Source organism: Pinus tabuliformis, chromosome 7, assembly GCF_031772625.1.
Source record: "Pinus tabuliformis cultivar Carrire ecotype Pingquan chromosome 7, CPIR1, whole genome shotgun sequence".
In the NCBI taxonomy this organism is placed as follows: domain Eukaryota; kingdom Viridiplantae; phylum Streptophyta; class Pinopsida; order Pinales; family Pinaceae; genus Pinus; species Pinus tabuliformis.
The window spans coordinates 83,350,049-83,369,757 of NC_142293.1; the positions used below are offsets into that span (position 1 = coordinate 83,350,049).

Consider the following 19,709-nt stretch of genomic DNA (forward strand, 5'->3'; position numbering starts at 1 on the left):
TGGCTGCCGTAGATCTGTGGCTTTGTCGTGATATAGATCTGCGGCTCTTCACTTCTCTTCTCATCGATTGGGCCTTAGATCTGCGACTCTTCTCTTTACTGCGGTTTATAGATCTGCGGCTCTTCACTTCTCTTCGGCAATCTTTTATAGTCAGCAGGAGAGCATGCTCCAGATGGCTCCCAGCTTTGCGAAAATAGCTACTGGCTCAGTTCCGCCCGCCTTTGGGGGGCAAGCTCCTGCCCATATCGTCAATGAAGCCCCAACTGCCACTGTCCAGGTGGTCCAGGCCTCACTCGATGAGGCTTTGAAGTTCTCTGAAAGTGCCCTAATCTGCCGATTCAATAGTTTTGGGCCACGACTGACAGCTCTCCACAGTTGGATCTCGGAGGCATGGAAGCCTCTAATTCTTGATGCGATTAATATCTACCCCTGTGCTAGGGGTTTCTTTATAGTAGATTTTGAAAACCTTGAAAGAAGACAATGTATTCTAGATTCCAGCCCTTGGTTTTAGGAAAAATCAGGCCTATTCATGAGGTCATGGAACCCATCATTCGATCTCTCAACAACAGTCATAACCTCAGCGCCAATTTGGGTGAGATTGCTAAACCTACCCTTGCATCTTTGGAATTTGTCTTCGCTAAAAGCCATTGGAAATGCAATTGGGAAATTTTACTGTAGGTGCCTAGAAACAGAGGAATATGCCAGAACCACCTATGCACGCATCTGTGTGGAAATGGACTTCAGCGCCGGATTCCCAGCTAAAATACACCAAACAAGTAAAGACTATGTGTGGAACCAGAAACTCGATTATGAAAGTATCCTCTTCAGATGTCGATCCTGGTTTGAGACAGGCCACCTAGCTAAAAATTGCCCAAAAGCCTCCCAGAAAAATTATGCTAGAAAAAATCACCACAGATCTACATGGTGGGAAGGAGCACAAAAGGAACAATACACTGTCATCAAAGAAGAATACTCTCGAGAAAACTCTCAAAACACAAGAAATCGGGCAAGAAAGAAACAACTCTCAAGACAAGCAGGGGGAAATCCCCGCCCAACAACAAAAGAGTGAACTTGACAACCCCTTAAGCATCAACAGTTATGAGGGTTCAAATACTGCACAAAATAAATCTTCATTTAACAGCAAAGCAGATATCCTAGACCAAACTTATTCTTCGACTATCTTCAAAAGGACGAACACAATAGATCGCGAAGCTAAGACACCAATGTCCCAAGAATCAGAAGAGATGAAGGAGATGCAAGATAAAGAAAGTTGGAAAACCGTAGAGAAAAAAAAGAAAGCCACAGCACCAATCTCGCTAAAGACAAGGAGCCAGACAATTAAAAACTAAGAAAGAAAATTATAGGTCCGATAGACCAATTTGATCTCGGTGGACGTTAACCATCATCATCATCATAATTTTTTTTACATATTTTTCTCTATCTTTCAAAATTTCCAAAATAATTAATACAAATGCATTTTAATTATTAAAATACAAAAACATTTACACCTTTCCTTTTTAAATCCTCACCACTTTCTAAAAGTACAAAATTTTAAACTAAATTTAATCTTTGTTCTCAACAATCTTTTTCTTTGCTCTCATTCTCACCCCTCCTTTACACCTTTTTCATGGCCTCATTCTCAACCCTCATTTACACTTTGGATAGCGATCTTAAACCGTAGGATTAGATCCCTCCCTACAAAAAGTCACCCTCCTTGGGACGAAATGGCTATGCAAAATCCGGAGGAAGAGAAACGGAGCAAATCACAGCGTGGGCATCATGGCATTGCCGATGAGGATGAAGGGCACTTTGCACAAAATAAGCAATTGGCTGGGCACCAAAAATTGCACAGCAATAAGCAACTGGCACACTAAATACGGTACATATAAACCCTTTCCTTGAATCGAATCACTTGTTTGCTTCTCTCGTTGAATTGGCTTTGCTTTGATTTTTCTCAATCAATCAAGGTCGTAGCTACGAGTGGGATCAAGCCCACAACGCGGAGGCTTGCAATGAGAGCATAAAGCGTGCAGTCGATCTTTCCTCGAATCAGCAGCTGCAGGTGCCACTCATTCTTTCGCTTCTGCTTTTCACTGCCCATTTTTTTGTTATTAGTGAGAAATTTTATAAGTGGAAACTTGGAATCATCTTTTGGGATTCATCGATGTCGCTCTATTTCATTACATTAGTTGGATTATTCATCCCATGGGATACACATTTAGTGAATAATGTCCACGATCCAACGGCGCAGCACAGAACATACAGAAATACACTTAACAACACTCACAGCAAGGCAGGGATAGATCAATGCATAAACATAGTTAAACTGTTCAATTTTCCTTGTCCGTCCCAGTCTTACGATTTTGCCCTTCCCAGCCTTATTGTAATTTTACATTGCGTTCTCTTCATTGTTCTCACAACGTAGGGTTACGGTCTCTTCAATGCGCAACATGAATGGGTTAGTGAACTTCCCTCAACAGTGAATTGCCGCGTTTGGCTTCTTGTAACAGTTCCCTCCCTGTCTCCCTCAACTCGGGGTTGCGCCGTTTTGTGATTTTAGGTTGCGGACTTATGAGATCGTTGCAGTCCGGTGTTGTTAACCTGCGTTTGTGGATTTTTACAACTTGCAAACTGACCCCCGAGGTAACAATGTCTTGTACTGTAGCTTCCTTTGCAATGCAAATCTTTGAACTTGATCTTAGAGATTAAACTTCCACCTGGAAGTTGATCGTCGCCATCAATTTCCAAGTAAGGGTATTTCTCTTGGGCTTAGTCTACCACTTGTTGGACCAACGATGCTATCCTTTCTTCCTGACCTGTAACGGCTCTAGCTCTCCCAATATAGCGGAATCTGGATTGGGTTTTTCTTTGTAGCACTTACTTTTGATGCAACGTTCTTGTTGATTAGACTCTGCATCTAACCAGGATGATGTGAATACGTACCGGGGTTTAAATTGAATATACACACTTGTGCAGTCCGTTGCTTTTTTGTTTTCCCATGTAACCAAGCACCCCACCCTCCAAACCCATAGGCAAGGGTAAGATATTCTTCAGGGCTAAAGGCTGTTCTACAACCAGACTCGAAGCCATTACAACATTATACTTAATATAAGCTCAACATGTCAGTTGCAGAAACTGAACCTGGATGGGGAGGATAACAATCATTCTTGCTAACCACCTGATATAAACCCAATTGACATGTGCAGTCTGATGCTTATCATCTCTTTCATTGTAATGTGCCTGGGACTTTTGCAGTGTAGCTTGTACCTGCTCAAGGATCTGGCATATCTTCTCTACAAACTTCATTGGTTTTATCTGTTCTATCTTTTTCTTGTTTTTCGTCCTCTACTGATTGAAAAGCTAATTCAAGGGAAGCTTGCTAAAAATAACCTGAGAACTTCATAAATGGAAACATTTATGTTGAGTCATGAATTGCTCATGTTATAACAGTGCTGTATAAATGGCATACTTCACTTCCGGCCTTGGTTTCTTTACAGGTTTACGTTGGCAATAAGCATGCCAACGCCTGATTTAATGCATCAGTCTGTCTATCAATTTTTGGATGAAAATCGATGCTTCTCTTCTTCAATTTGGTATCTAGCAGGGTCGAAAGTTTGGACAAAAAATTAATCAGGAATTTGCTTTGTTTGGATAATGGATTAAGTGAAGTTGAAGCGTAACAATATGTCAGTGAAGAAAAGCTTTGCCCCCTGCTGTCCTACTAATGGCTCTTTGACTATAATTAACCGTCGGCATCACTGATTTATCAATGACAATTAGTACAGTCATTACCAAGTCTAGTCTTAGGAATCCACCTGGGACCTCTATTGAGTTGCTTTCCCAAGGCCTTATGTTAGGAACAAGGTGCACAATCCCAACTTTTTATTGTTGTGGCTTGGATATGCTGTATAACATGTGGTCTTGTTTATAATTCTTCATGCCAGTCTGCATCTGTGGGCAGTATACATCCCACCTTTGTGTCATGTGAATTTGTTAAGTGCTGTTGGTTTTATACAACAATATGCTTCAGGATGAAGGTCTTTGAAGGATTCAGGTTCTAGGTACCTCTATGAGCTCGATCAGTGCTCTACTATTGGTCCTAAATTGAGGTCTGCAACATTACTACGCATTTTTTCATAGTTATGCTGTGTATTAAAGTAAATAGGCCTGCGGCTTTACCAATATTGCAAAGAGCACGAGGGATAAACAGAATTTTGACATCCAGAGCACTGATTATCCCTATAAAAATAAGGGAGGACGAAGTGCAAAGGATTCTTTAGTTCTTACATATTTCCAAGGACTCTTCTATACCCACAAGAGTACTGTTTTACAAATTGATTACACAGAAATATGCAAAAGACATTAGTGATAATTCCTGTGACCTTTCCTGGACTTCTTGCTTCTCGTGACTGGAGGGGCATGTAGAGATGCAATAATGCATGTGTTCCTTGCTAATTCCTCAGGAGACAAACATGCGAAGATATTTGGTTCAGTACCAAACGGGTTCCACTGGCCTTCGGATGTCCTGGATGCTGAAGTTTCCTCCTGATGTATCTGGATTTCCCCAGCTCAAAATTCCAGATTTTGGATGGGGCAGGGCTGGCCTTTTGCTGCATCTTCTTCCTCCTCTATTTGGCCAGCTGATGGACAAAGCTAGATTTCAGAAGAGGGTTTTTCCTTCGAACCTGTCTCTTTTGTGGAAGCTGGTTCAACTCCTGTGCTTTTATCTTCAGCTTGTAGACTTTTCTCTTTGATTCCTTTGGTACGTGAGTATCAGTTCATCTGGTAGATGAGTCCAATTGTGGAGCTTGAGCTCTTTTGCATCTGGATGCCAGTTTCAAGATCTACATGCACACATATAGGTGCACAAGCAAACATTCCAGGTTTTGGGTCAGCCTTATCTGTGAATTTTCCTAGTTTGTTATTGATTGTTTCCAAAGTTTCTTTCAGAGATTCCATGGAAGATGGGGCAAACAGAGGAAGACCAGGACAACCCTTGGCACCTCGTCATCTGGATCAAATTCAAGGGTCCATCTATTCAAGCAGAATCCCCTGAGACTTATAAAAATAAAATGCTCATCTCCCTAAAACTGAAAATGGAGAGGGTTGAAGCCCTTAGTGCAGAGGGAATACTGAAGTCCTGCCATCTAGGTGGGAGCTGCATCGATTCTAGATATAGTTGTCCAATGTCTTTTGGTTCAGCTAAGTTCCCATAAACTTTCCAATTAGAGTTTCTTCAGCGAGCTGAAGGGTTCTCTTCTTTGCTCTCCAATTGGGATTTCTAACTTTGGAATCCCTCCTAGCTTCACAAATTTTGTAGCCTTTGACTGCTGCCTGGAGCTATTGGAAGTGGTAGTGGATGGACATCTAAATGGTTCCACTATCATATCGATTGCCAGGGTTGCAACAGTCATTGTGATCCCTTTTTGTTATTTGAATCTTCTTTGCTGATTTCAAGCAGCCACTCTCAACCTTGTTGCTGGGGATGTTTTCAGGCAAACTGAACTGGGCTGAGCATGAATGCTTCTGGAATTCTACTGCTTCTGGGAAGGACAAAGGAGTCATATTGGCAGGGGTAATAAACCCTAGCAGTGATTAGATATGCTTCTCCAAGCCTCATCTCTCCCTTAACAAATTGGATATACCTTCATTCAATTTTAATACTCATTAGCAAAAGGATATAGTTTCATTAAACTGCCACTGAAGAAAAAGGAAATCTTGAGGAAATCAAGTTTCAACTGTGGTTTTGTGCACCTTTATTGTATGTGATGATCACTGTAAATTGTTGCAAGAAGGGAGTCCCGTTGAAATGATGTCTTTGTTGCACCTTGGAGTGGATTTGAAGGAATCACAAAGGCTTATGAGTTAAAAGGATAATTGTCTCTTGTCCCAATAATTAAAGTTGCTGATGCTTCACTGCTTGGACTGTAGCATACAATTCTTTGTCATCCATTGGTTAATTTGTCACTGCGTCAACTAAAGTTTCTGAGTAGTAGGCTATTGGTCTCCCTTGCTGTAACAATATTGCAACGATTGCTCTTCGATTTCAAAAGGTAACCAGAGGGTTGGTAGACTTGGAACTCGTGCATTACAGATTCTCTGCTCCAAGGATTCAAATGCCCCAGAGCAATGGTCCACTGAAATGCTCTGCCTCCCTTTATTAATGTATCAAAAGGCATTGTATCATCAGAGAAGTGTGTGACAAACTTTCTTAGATGATTTGCTAATCCTACAAATCCTCTTAGCGTAAGGTTCTTCTGGCCTAGACTCTACCCTATTTAGAATGACTTTGACTTTTTCTGGCTCTATGCAGATTTCATCTTGTTAATTTTCAGGCCATGGTAAGCAGATTCTGCACTCAAAGAATAATTATATAACCCTGGCTAACTTTAAAGCTTGAAACCTATTAAAAGAACAATTTTTGAAAAATATAATCGACAAACACGTACTGCAGAATATAATAACAGGAAAACGTCACTGTTTTTATTTAATCTAGAAAAACAGTAAACTACCATGCTATAACCGAAAACTCAATCTCACTAACAAATACAGTGTTACACCCTGACATTCTTTTATAGAGTAAGAGGTTGCTAGGGTTTATAAAAGTCTGCCCTAATCTTTGTAAAGTGTTGTAGGTAGGAGGCTCCAACTCTAATCCTAATCTAGCCTAGACATGCCTGCATGATTGACTGTCTTCAATTAGAGTGCCTACTAGGAGTTCATTGCTTGCATTAAAGAATGCAAAGTCTCCTAGGGATCTGTGACTCTCAACCAATGTGATTTATCCTAAAAGTGGAAAACCAAACTGATTATCGAAAACCATATATTTCTAAATGAGAAACTAAATATGGAACTGCAGTGGTAAAACTGGAAATATACTAAGATTGGTGCATGCACATTGAAAGCATGCATGCACCCTCTTGTTGATCACTTTTACCTCATAGAAGAAAGGATCAACATTGAGGGGAATCCTCAGGGGAATCAAGGAGTTCCCTCCTTTGTTTTTATAGACGTGTTACTCTATCAATTGATAGTTTTTCTTTTATGCCTATTAAATAGAGTAGGGAGAGTGCTATGCAGTAAACCCACACATGATCTTCGACTTCAAAGAAAACAAAATGAGGCTCTTTTAATAACCAGATAGCTTTTATGCACACAATTGAAGGTTCTCTCAATAACCATTTGTTTTCTTTTTAAGCACACTGCTGCCTGAGAAAGGACGGGCAGATTCAAACACTTCAGAATACAGAAATGAAGGAAAAACAGATTCTGTCACAAAATGGATTTGCTCACAACGCAGATGCTTTGCCCTCTCACACAGAATATAAGCAAATGAAACAGCCCAGATTTACTAGATGAAGTTAAAAGAAAATGAAATGTTCAACGACACACAAGTTAGAATTTCCAAGCTATTTTGTTTATGATTCCAATTTCAAATAAGTTTGAACAAGGCCACAAGTTAAGACTTCACTAAAAATTATTGAGATGAAATCCTAAAGCCATGTGGTTCTTAAATTTGTTCTCTGTGGGAAATTTTTCAATATATGTACCTGTTAGCACAGAAATCCACTCTCCAGAAAAGCGATGAACCTGCGGTGGAAACTTCAGTGTAAAATTTAGAAGAATGTGTCCAATAGTTCACGTGCAAATTCTTCTCTCCAGCTGGTGCTTGCCATCCTCAGGGGGGCATCCCTAGAATTTCATGCACTGCTTTCCCTTTAGATCTGCAAAATAGACAGAAAAACAGCACTGAAAACATATTTGGTATATGGCCAAGCTGCTAAAGGCAGCTATATATAATATTTATAAACAGTGTTGGAATTTCCTCCAACTTTAGCTATAAATGGTGAAAGAAGATTGAGAAGAAAGTGCTTTAAACGGCAGAATTGTTACCAAGATGAAGGCGCAAAACTTCTAAACATTGCAGAATAAAGCATCAAAACATGAACAAGCTTTGAAAGCTGAATAAAGGCATGACAATGCTTTATTCTGCATAGACCAAGAGGCTGATTGTGCCAAAAAGACAGATACAGAATCAGTACAGCGATGTTTTCCTGCACCAGAAAGAAGAAGCTAGAAGAAATAGAGATATCAAGAGAGTATGCTGCAGCCACCGAAGACGAAAAATCCCACTGCAAACCAAAGTGACCTTCTTCTTTCATTGATTCTTTCCTCCTATGCACACTAGTGAGAAAGGGAGGTCAATTAGGCATGCAAATCATCCTTATGCACATTAATTAGTTTAGTTATATGAATTCACCATCCAACTCCCATCTAATGAAAGGATGCCTTAGTCCAAGTGAATGTGAACTCTTTTGATCCGGAGAAAGAGTAGTGAACTAGCTTAAGAGCTTCAGTTTCACTAGAGAAGCTTTGAGTTGTCATGAGATGAAGTATCCTTGAGTGTAGTTTGAGTGGAGCCAAACTGAGGAGAAGTGATAATGTGCACTAGTCAAATTAGGAGTCTCCCTTGGTTAAATGGCAATGAACTAGAGAAGAAACCATACACTTGGGTGATGTGGAGGTTTGCTTGAGTGGGGCTAACAATGCAAGTGAAGAAAACTTAGTTAATTGGAGGCAAAAGTGGAGTGGATTATACACCTTGTTGACTAGAGGAAAGGTGGAGTGAAGTGGGAATAAAGTGGAGAGAGAGAAACCAGTGTGCATTATTCAACTAAAAATAGAGTGGAGTGAAATAGTAATGCGCTGGAGTTAAATTGTAGTGAATGTGAAGTGGAGATAATCTTTGTTAAATTGAAGTGAAGAAAAGAGTGAGGGTGCATACACTAGACTCAAAGTTTGTGCTTCGTTATCACCTCCTTTCATGCATGTTACCTAGTTAATTCTCACAAGGTGCCAACTCACTCCTACATCCATGCATGCATCCCTAGTGGACTCTAGTTGACTCATGCATGTGCTCTGATGACTAAAGAACTTCCCTAGTTGACTCATGTGCTTGCCACATCACGATTGACTCATTTGTGCGTCAAGATTCATTGCCACGTTGTTAGTTTTCTTGAAACCCAGAACCTAAACACTGAATATCTAAAGCAAAATAATTGAAACTGAAACCTTAGCTTAAATTCAATGTCATGATGAGTTTCCTAACTTGCATGCACAACGAAAAAACTGAAGACAAACACACCATAAAAATAGTACGCTAGAAATTTACCCAAGAAACCCCAACTCCGGGGAAAACCTGCAAACTTGTGTGTTCTTATTATGCTTCAACGATTTACAATATTTAGAAAAAGATTTCAAAGAGGAGGGAAGACTTCCCTTCACTTTGCAGATCTCTCAACATAAGTTGATCTACGCTTTGCTCCATCTCGACCTCACTGCATGCACACTGTACAGAAATCATATGAGTCCGTATGGCTTGAGTACGACCCCTCTACACAACTGAAATCAACCTGGATGAAGATAAACCTTGGTTGGAAGATTTTGAGGTTGTTTGACATCTCTTTCTTCCCCTAGCTGCGTTGAGTTGAAAACCTTAGGCGCTTAACTAAACACCCTTTTTCTGTTGAGCTAAACACACAAGATGTCTAGTGCATAATGAGCCAAATATGTGCCCTTTTTTCTCCTTTGAAGTCGACTTGGGCTCACCATCTCCACGAATGGCTAAGATTAGATCTCAATGGATGGTTGAGATCACTTCAATTTTTGTCCTTTTTGCTCCTTTGAAGTTGACCTGGACCCACCATCTCCATGAATGGCTGAGATTAGATCTTAATGGATGGTTGAGATCATTTCAATTTTTGACTATAGGAAAATTAAAATTTTCCTCAGTCAAAATAATGCGATAAATTGTAAACTGTGCCTTTGGCCCACCTATAGGTCCCAATATTAAACTTAGTGCACCTCTAAATTTAGTTAAGCCCTTCCTCCTCTAACTCCATTCAACACTATTAAATTTAGTGCACCTCTAAATTTAGTAAAGCCCTTCCTCCTCTAACTCCATTCAACACTCCCTCTTAGAGAGGAAGGTGTTTTGTACTACACCCAGTTTATCTTTGAAGTAGACAAATTTGCCCCTTGCCAATGCCTTGGTCAAAATATCTATTGTCTGCTCCTCTGTAGGCACATACTGGAGTCTGACTTTATCGCTTTGAACACAATCTCTAATATGGTGGTACCAGACTCAATCTGCTTTGAGCGGTCATGAAATATTGGATTTTCAGAGAGCTTAGTGCAACTTTGATTGTCACATTGTATGATTGTGGTGCTCCAACTTATGATCATGAAATACTAGATTTTAAGAGAGCTTAGTGCATCTTTGATTGTCACATTATATGATTGTGGTGCTCGAACTTATGACTTAACAACCCAACAATTAGTTTCCTGAACCATATGGCCTCGTAGGCTTCCAAGCTGGCAACCTTGTACTTGACCTTAGCTGAGCTTAGAGTCATTGATCCCTACTTCCTATTGAACTAGGAAACAATTGCTAACCCAGCACTGAAGGTACAACCTGAAGTGCTCTTCCTGTCTGTTGAACTGCCCAATCTACCTCTATGAAGCCCTAAAGGCTCACACCATCAACCTTCTTGTGCAACAACCCATAATCTATAGTTCCCCTGAGATACCTCAACATTGGTTGGCAGCAACCCAATGCACTCTGGTCGGCTCAACCATGAACTGGCTCAACTAGTTAACTGCGAAGCAAATGTCGGGTTGTGTGTTCACCAGATACATCAACGACCCAATAAGTTGCTTGTAAAGAGTGGCATCAACTTGCTCTGCTTTGGTAGCATCCACCTTCTTCTAGTTTGTGACCGGATGTGTGGTTATGGGCCTGCAATCCTGCATGTGGAACCTCTTGAAAGCCTCCTATGTGTACTTGCCCTATCCCAAGAAAATCTCCCCATCACCCTACCATACCTCCAACCCAAGGAAATAACACATCAACCCTAAGTCCTTCATCTCAAACTCCCTTGCAAAATCCTTCTTCTAATCCTGGATTAGGCTATATGCTCTTGTCAGTATCAAGTCATCCACGTACATTACTAGAATGAGGGGAAGACCTCCAACCACAATGTAGTACAGGTTGGTATCCACCTCATTCTTTGTGAATCCCAATCCTAGAAGGTAATTGTCTGTCCGGGCATACCACGCCTTCGGTGCCTACTTGAGCTTATAAAGAGCTCTCTTCAACCTGCAAACATGTGTGTCTCTACTAAAAGTCTCAAACACCTCAAGTTGCTCAACATATATATCTTCCTCAACAAATCTATTAAAGAAGGTAGTCTTCATGTCCATTTGGTGGATCTTCCACCCTATCTTCGATGCAATCACCAATATGGTCTTAATGGACTAGTATTGGGCCACAAGTGTAAACATCTCATTGTAGTCTATCCCCTCGACCTGAGAGAACCCTTTGGCCACAAATCTAGCCTTGCACTTCTCCACACTGCCATCAACCCTGTGCTTGATCTTGTGCACACAACTTGAACCAACCATTGATTTGCCAACAAGCCTTGGCACTATCTCCTAGACGTTGTTCATCATGATGGAGGAATACTCCTCCACCATGGCATCTTGCCATACTTGCTGAGAGGCTGCCTCCTTGTAATAAGAAGGCTCTGAGTCTATCAACTCAGTCATCAGTGCCATGTACCCCGTATATCTCTGTGGTTGTTTACTCTGTCTGAATGTGGAGTTGAGGGCTCCACCTCTCTCTTGAGCCTACTTGATCAATTGATCTACCCACTCACCTCATCCTCTCCATGTGCTAGGAGTCATTGGCTGAGTGGGCTCCACTCGCTCTACTCTCTCTTGTTCTTGCACTTTCTCCTCATTTGCATGTTACTTGACCTTCCCAATAAATAACTGTGGTAAAGTTTAAGGAGTTGGCTGAGCCTCCTGCTTTGGAGCCTGTTGTTCCTCCTCCTATGCTACACACTACTCATGCTTTAAGGACTTTATTGAGAGCCTTTTCTTCCTTGAACTTCCCATCACGCCTGATCACGGTCTTCTTGAGTGTTGGGACATACACCCTGTATGCCTTAGATGTCTCACTGTAGCCCACGAAAATATCCTTCTCTACTGTGGGCTCCAACTTCTTTTGGTTATCAGAAGGCACATGGCAGTAAACTAGATTGCCAAAAATTTGGAAGTGAGACACGTCAGGCTTCTTGCCTGTGAAAACCTTCTTTGGTGTGACTCTCTAGCACCCTGTGTGTGCTCCTGTTCTGTAAAAATACTACAGCGTTGCATGCCTCTACCTAAAGAAACATTGGCAGCCCCTGGTCACGCAACATGGCCTTAGTCACTCCAATAATGCTGGGGTTCTTGCACTCAGCCACACCATTCTGCTGAGGGTTATAAGGCATGATGAGTTGTCTCCCAATGCACTTCTTGGCATACAAGTCCTTGAAGGCGTTGGAGATGTACTCCCCACCGTTGTACGACCTCAATGCCTTGATCTTTTTGCTTGTATGGTTCTCCACCAAGGCTTTAAACTCCACAAACTTTGAGAAGACTTCATCTTTCTTCTTCATGAAGAAGATCCAAGTCTTTCTTGAGTGATCACTAATGGAGGTGACATGATATCTGTATCTTATAACGGATGGAGAGGAAAATGGTCCATAGACATCCGTATGCACTAGCTCCAAGATGCTTGCGGCCCTATTGTCTCTGCTAGGTAAGGATGACTTGGTATACTTGCCAAGTGTGTAACCCTTGCACACATCATGTTGATGTACATTGCACTGTGGCAACCCTTTGGCAATCTCTCTAAGAATCTTCAATGCTCCATGGTGTAAGTGACCCATACACCTATGCCAAAGCTCCCCAAGGTCACGACTCTGCTCACTAACTCCTCTGTTGCTCAAGGCTGCCGTGTCTCAAACTGAAGCCCATAGAGGCTCTTCACCCTAACTCCAATCTGCTTAGCTGCTACGGAGTTGAAAGGCTTGATAAAGGTCTTTCCTCTGCTGAAAATGACCTCACAGCCCTTATTCTCCAAGGTTGAGACTGAAACAAGATCTTTCTTCAATCCTGGGACATAGAGGACATCTCTGAGATAGAGAGAATTCCCAAACTCCCTCTCAAACTTGATAGTATGCATGCCCTTGGCTAGGTATCTGCCATCATCTCCCAGCTCTATGTGAAACTGTTTGTCCTTTTTGGTCAACTGGATGAAATACCCCTTGTCTCTGGTCATTTGACAAGATGCTCCACTGTCAGCATATTACACGTTGCTAGCCACTGAGCTTGCCATGCAAGCTATGAGTGATAACTCCCTCCCAAAGTGAGAAGTGAACTCCACCTCTGCTGATGCTGCCACATGGTCCTTCTTGAACCCCTTCTTCCTACTTGGACATTTGGTGGAGTAGTGTCCAAATTGATGGCAAGAGAAGCACTTTATCTTGCTAAGGTCTTTCTTCTTCTTTTCGCCTCTGGAGCTAGACTCGACCCCTCTCGTGCCTTTCTTGCCCTTAGCCTTGCCCCCTTTGCCAGCTAGGGAAAAATTCTCTTCTTCCTCGGTTTTTCAGCTTTGGCTTGTGTCCGGATCTCCTCTTGGACACAGTGACTCCACAACCTCTCCCATCCTGGTAGGTTTTCTCTGCCACTGATAGCATTAGTAAAGTTTTCCCATGACTCGGGAAAACCCAGCAATGCAAAACTGATAAGGTCTCTATTTGAGATTGTCTCCCTAACTCCAACTAGCTTGCCCCTCACTTGGGTGAACCTGGTGAGATATGAGACCATAGACTCAAACTTCACCATCCTGATGTTTCTGAGTTTGTCTCTAAGTACCAGCTTCCTGGCCTCACTCGAACCCTGGTACAACCCTATGATGGTTGTCCACATAACCTTAGCTGTCTTCTTGCCGAATAGGTGAGGTATGATGTGATCATTGACTCCTCCAATGATAATTCTTCTGGCCTTTGCATCTTTCTTGTTATGTTGGGCTAGCAGCCGAGGGTCTGCTTATTGGGTTGGTGGACTGTCCACAAACTCCCAAACTCCTTGCTCCTCCAACACTACACGAATCCTCTCCCTCCAAGAACAAAAAATTGAATCACCATCAAGGTGTTCCTCAAATCTCAGCCCCAAATATGCCATACTGCAATTCGATTTGCTCAGAAACCCTAGGTCATGTTGCCATAAACCCTACCGCAACCCCTGAACTAAACTATGCCCTTTGCACCTTTAAACTACTCTTGAGATCGAAATGATGATGCTGGTCTTCAATCAAAAGCAATGCTTTGATACCATGTTAGTTTTCTTGAAACCCAGAACCTAAACACTAAATATCTAAAGCAAAATAACTAAAACTGAAACTTTAACTTAAATTCAATGTTATGCCAAGTTTCCCAACTTGTATGCACAACAGAAAAATTGAAGGCAAATACATTATAGAAACAGTACACCAGAAATTTGCCTCGCAAACCCCAACTTCGGGGAAAACTTGCAAATTTGTGTGTTCTTATTATGCTTCAGTGATTTACAATATTCATAAAAAGATTACAAAGAGGAGGGAAGACTTATGCTCACTCTGCCAATCTCTCAACACAAGCTGATTTGCGCTCTACTCCCTCTCGACCTCAATGCTGCGCAGTGTACGAAAATCATATGAGTTCATTTGGCCTGAGTACGGCCCCCTTGCGTAGCTGAAATCAGCCTGGTTGAAGATAAACGCTAGCTGGAAGATTATGAGGTTTTTTGACCTCTCTTTCTTGCCCTAGTTGTGTTGAACTGAAAACCCTATGCACAAAATTGAACACCCTTTTTTTGTTGAGCTGAACACACAAGTTGTCTAGTGCATAATGAGCCAAGTCTGCACCCCTTTTGCTCCTTTGAAGTCGATCTGGGACCACCATCTCCACGAATGGCTAAGATTAGATCTCAATGGATTGTTGAGATCACTTCATTTTTTGACTATAGGAAAATTAAATAAAGTGTAAATTGCTCCTTTGGCCCACCTATGGGCCCCCCTGATAAATTTAGTGCTCCTCTAAATTTAGCTGAACCCTTCTTACTCTTAACTCCATTCAACGCACATGTCATCACATGAGACTAACACTGTCACCCCACTATAAATAGATTTGCTATAAATAGACATGCCAATAATAGTACTCCCCTAAAAAATAGGAAAATATAGAAAATGTCCAGAACAACCAGGGTAGCCTTGCCAAATATAGCACACCCAAAAATAACGCTGCTAAAAATAAAAAAGTTTTCGCATGTACATGGAACTATATTCATCGAACTTGATTTAGTGAGGAGTCCAAATATGTGATCAAATCTGACATGCAACTTTGCTAAATATAACACTATCTTGCATGTCGTCTTAATGTAGCTCATTGGAATTATGAGCTCACAAGGATTTGATTATCATTGACATGTGAGCCTCTAAACTCAACCTACTAAAAATTAAGTGTCTTGCATGTTGTCTAGGAGAAGCTTGTTATACTCAAGAGCTCACAAGGACTCCAAATTTTCTATTCTTGATGCCATTTTGGCCTCAAATAGGAGAATTTCCAAACATATTAACTCTCTCCAATTTGATGAAAATTGTGCAATCTCTGCCTCTGAATTAACATCACATCATTGAACCTATCCGTACCATACACCCCTGGCTCAAGCAAAGTTGTCTTTGGAAATGCCTTTGAATGCCATCCTAATGAAATTTGCTGTCCCTTACACCCTCCAACTTTGGAAGAGTGCAAATCTGGGGGCTAACATTGGCAATTCAAGGGGACAAGATCCCCTTGAGGGATGTCGAGAATTTGGGGATCTATGAAACCTGTATCCATGAATGATAACCTAGTGAACAAATTTGTAGACCAATGTCCCTGTATTTGCAAAATGATCCATGAACCAACATGCCTATCTAGTGGGCAATGGAGTTAACAAGTATGGTACCTTGGCTAATCGACTGAAAGGGTCTCTTATCCATATCTACCATCTGTCATCACCTATCTTGTATGCTCCTCCTAGCAGATAATGCGCTAAGGTCAACACATGGGAGAGGGCCACCTGGTTAGACACAAATGATGCAAACACCTGTTAGGCGTGAAAGAACCCATTGATAAGGCTAATGGGCCCTAAGGTACGAGCACAACTTGCCAGCATGAAAAATCTGTTGGTATCAAACAATTGGCAAAGATCATTTGATCAAAGCATAATGCTGATTGACCTTGCTAGATGCAAGGTGATCATAAATGAGGCTCAACTTGTGGATCACCCCTAGATAATGTGTCAAAGTCGACGAGGGATAACTTGTTGAAAAGAAAGGCCATGATGGATTCCTTTCTCTTAGCGAGAAGTGATCATTAGGAAGCATAAAAAGAGACAACACCATGTCCCTATTGACTTAAGGTAATGACTCATTAAGAGACAAAACAACAATATGACTTAAGACTCATCCTATTGTCTCTCCCAATCTACCCATCCTAATAGACTAGACTGAATGCTTTGGGAATGTCAACCACATGACCCTCATCCAGGCTTGACCTAGACATGATCTGACAGAAAATTCAGCTAAAAAGATGACACGACACTAAGAGTTTGACTCAACATTATAGATGGAAAGCAAGATTATTAACACATATGACCAACAGAACAACATACTAGCCCCATGAGAGGCTCTTATTATGCAAGAAAACGTGACCACATGTTGATACAAATAGGAAAAATTAGCACATTACTGACTAGGACTGAATGGCAGCTAAAGAAAATGAAAATTTGCAAATGAAAAACTCTATTTGGTATCGTTTATGTTGCATGGGTTCCTGAACCCAAGGGTGGGGTTCTCGAACCCGTCCCGGGTTCTCGTCCCCAAGTACCTGATTCGGGTTCAGGTGCTTCTGAGAAGAACCCATAAGAATCGGGTTCTTCATTAAAAAAAATTGGGTTCTTTTGTCCTGACGGGTACGGAGAACCCTCATGATGGGTACTTGGAATGCCAAAATCAGGTTCTTTTGGGTTCTTTTAGTTTTTATATTTTATTTTAAAATTAATTTAATGGGCTTCCCCTAATATTCTAGGTAGCTAGTTCTTCATCTTGCGAGAGGAATTGGAGTACTTATGCCTTTATCCATTTAGTAAAGAGAAATATGTTGGGCTCAAAGAAGGCAGAAAACTTAGTGTACGTTCATAGCACACTTCGTCTCATATCTCGAAAAGACCCTAGATACGAGGGTCCTTTCAAGGGATGGGACCAATACACAAACGATGCTATGTGTGTGGACGAGGAGATACAACTAGATGGCCTTATTGAGCTACCTCCAATTGCTATGGATGAGCAAGAGCCTCAGGATGAAAGTGATCCCTACTTGGAGAGCATGCTAACTGAAGATTTGAGTGATGTTGATGACATCGCTTGAGGAAGCCATTGTTCACTATTAGATATTTTTATTTTAGTATTTTAAAATGCCTTAGTTTTTGTTTGGAGATGCCTTAAGACAAATTTGGAATGTCGTATGACAATGGACATATATCATGATTCTTATTAATATGTAAACTCCAATTTGCACTTGATATCAAACTAGAAATTTTGAAATTTCATTGTGAATGTTGAATGTTCAATGATGTGCATGTTTAAATATTTAAAGTTTAAATCATAAATATTTTAATTTTCTTGTTTAAAGTTGAAAAATATACAAATTCATATATATTATAATTTATAAAATATAATATTTATATATTTTTTTCCACTGGAAAAATCCGTAATATTTCATTATAAATATGAAAGATTACATATGTAGATGCTTTGAAGCATATGCCAACTGTTCTGTACATTTTCACAGTATTTGCAAGTCTGCGCTGTATATCTGTCTGTTACATTTACAAAAATTGAGCAGAATTGGTGCCTTTTTTGGCAATCCGCAATCTATTACAAAATATATCATGATGGGCAGTCAAAACGTCAAAAAACTGTTTTGTTATGTCGCCTGTGGACCCGCAGTAGGATATGTCGGGTCTATATATGGCCGGTGATAGTATTTCTGCTCCTGCTGTTCCAAAAATTCAGTGATTTCCCATAAACCATTTTCCATCACCGCGGCCTCCTTGGAAAGCTTGTCAGCAGTCTGGTTATGTTCTCTGTATATATGAGAGATGTGAAAAAAGTTAAAAGCATCCTTTAGTATAAAAACTTCATCAAGCAGTACATTTAGAGTGTGTGAGTGACATGTGGTAACTCTATTGACCCAGTTAACGACAATCTGAGAATCGCCAAATATGCTGATGCTGGTGCATTGATGACTGAGTGCAAAATGTAGCAAATGACGGAGAGATATGAGCTCAGAATAATTGTTTGTGCCAGCCCCCAATCCTACTTTGATGTGAAAGAAGTGCCTCGGGGATTTGTTTAAAATGATTCCCCCTCCGCAGCCATGTTCGTTTGCAGCCCCATCGAAGAAAGCCCATGGCGAGCTCATGTCGATATTGGGAGGAGGGGTCGGCCGTCGCTGTTTTGAGGGAGGAGGATTTGGTAATTCGTTAAATGCAGTGATGATACCAGCTTCAACGAGTGGCCATCTAGCCTCCCAATCATCAAATATCATTCTATTTCTAGCCTTCCAAATAGACCAATTTACTATGATAGGGAGGTTTATAATTTTCGAACCACTGTGTTTGTTCCCCCAATCTATCCAAGCGCTGATAAGGTCTGTACCAGACCAATCTCCCGTATACTGTATGTGGATTTTGATATTATGCCATAATTGTTTAACAATGGGGCATCTTAAAAATAAATGTTCGGTGGATTCTGTGTCTGCTTTGCACAGCACACAACGCGAGGGTCCCGATACTGCCCTACGCTTGAGGAGGTCATCAGTGGGAATGCGATTGCGGAGGACACACCAAGAAAATAGTTTTGACCTGGGTGATGCAGATAATTTCCAAATCTGGTGCCACCATCTGTCTAGCACTTCCGGCTTCCTGTGGGTAATGATGACCTTATATCCTTCACGAGGAGAGTAAATCCCACTATCAGCAATCTGCCAGATGAGTTCATCCGGCCCTTCCACAATTCTGATATGGGATTCTGTGAGGGCATCGCAATATTCTTTCCATGGTTCGTGCCATCTGATCGGTATGTCTAGTTGAGTGCCAGATTTCCAAGCCTGATGTAATATGTCCGAGCCCTCAGGATCCGCAATCTGAGCGAGCACCTTGATGCCACGAGAGTTTAAGAGGGCAATCAGATCAGGAGGAAGCCTGTGTCTGCCACCGCATCCGCTCCATGGGTCCATACCTATGCGTGCTCTGTTTCCACTTTTGATGCGCCACACGATATTGCTTCTGAGGAGGGGGAGGGAGTGTAGGAGGGCTTTCCAAATGGAAGAGATGCCCGTTCTGTTCCAGCTTGGGAGTCTAGCCCAATCGATGATGTCGAGAGGCCAGATGTACTTATGGTATGCAATGTCTGTCCATAGACTGTGGGAAGTCTGCAGCGCCCAACCCATCTTTGCAGCAAGGGCTTTTGCAAAGGATGCCAAGTCTTTTAATCCCCATCCCCCCCATTTCTTGGGTAGAGCAATCTTGCTCCAGGAGATCCAAGCAAAGGTGCGCTTTTCTTCCTTCCCAGCCCACAAATATCTGTTGCATAGTCTCTGAATCTTGGTAAGGATGTTCCGGGGTATCCATGCTAATGCCATCCAAAATACAGGGGTCGCTTCCAGCACTGATTTGATCAGAGTTAATCTTCCTGCTCTGGAGAGGTATCTGAAGTACCAACATGATATTTTCTT

General features: G+C 41.4%; 1 protein-coding gene across 1 annotated transcript in view; it reads left to right on the plus strand.

Moving 5' to 3' along the window:
* The first annotated feature begins 1,720 nt into the window (after positions 1–1,720).
* LOC149245363 (cytochrome c1-2, heme protein, mitochondrial) overlaps positions 1,721–19,709 on the plus strand; it is a 105,320-nt gene continuing 87,331 nt past the window's right edge. Inside the window, exons 1-2 of the mRNA XM_089457753.1 lie at positions 1,721–1,879; positions 1,968–2,062. Of these exons, the coding sequence (XP_089313879.1) occupies positions 1,780–1,879; positions 1,968–2,062 (195 nt within the window). The 5' untranslated portion in view covers positions 1,721–1,779. The remainder of the gene's footprint in view (positions 1,880–1,967; positions 2,063–19,709) is intronic.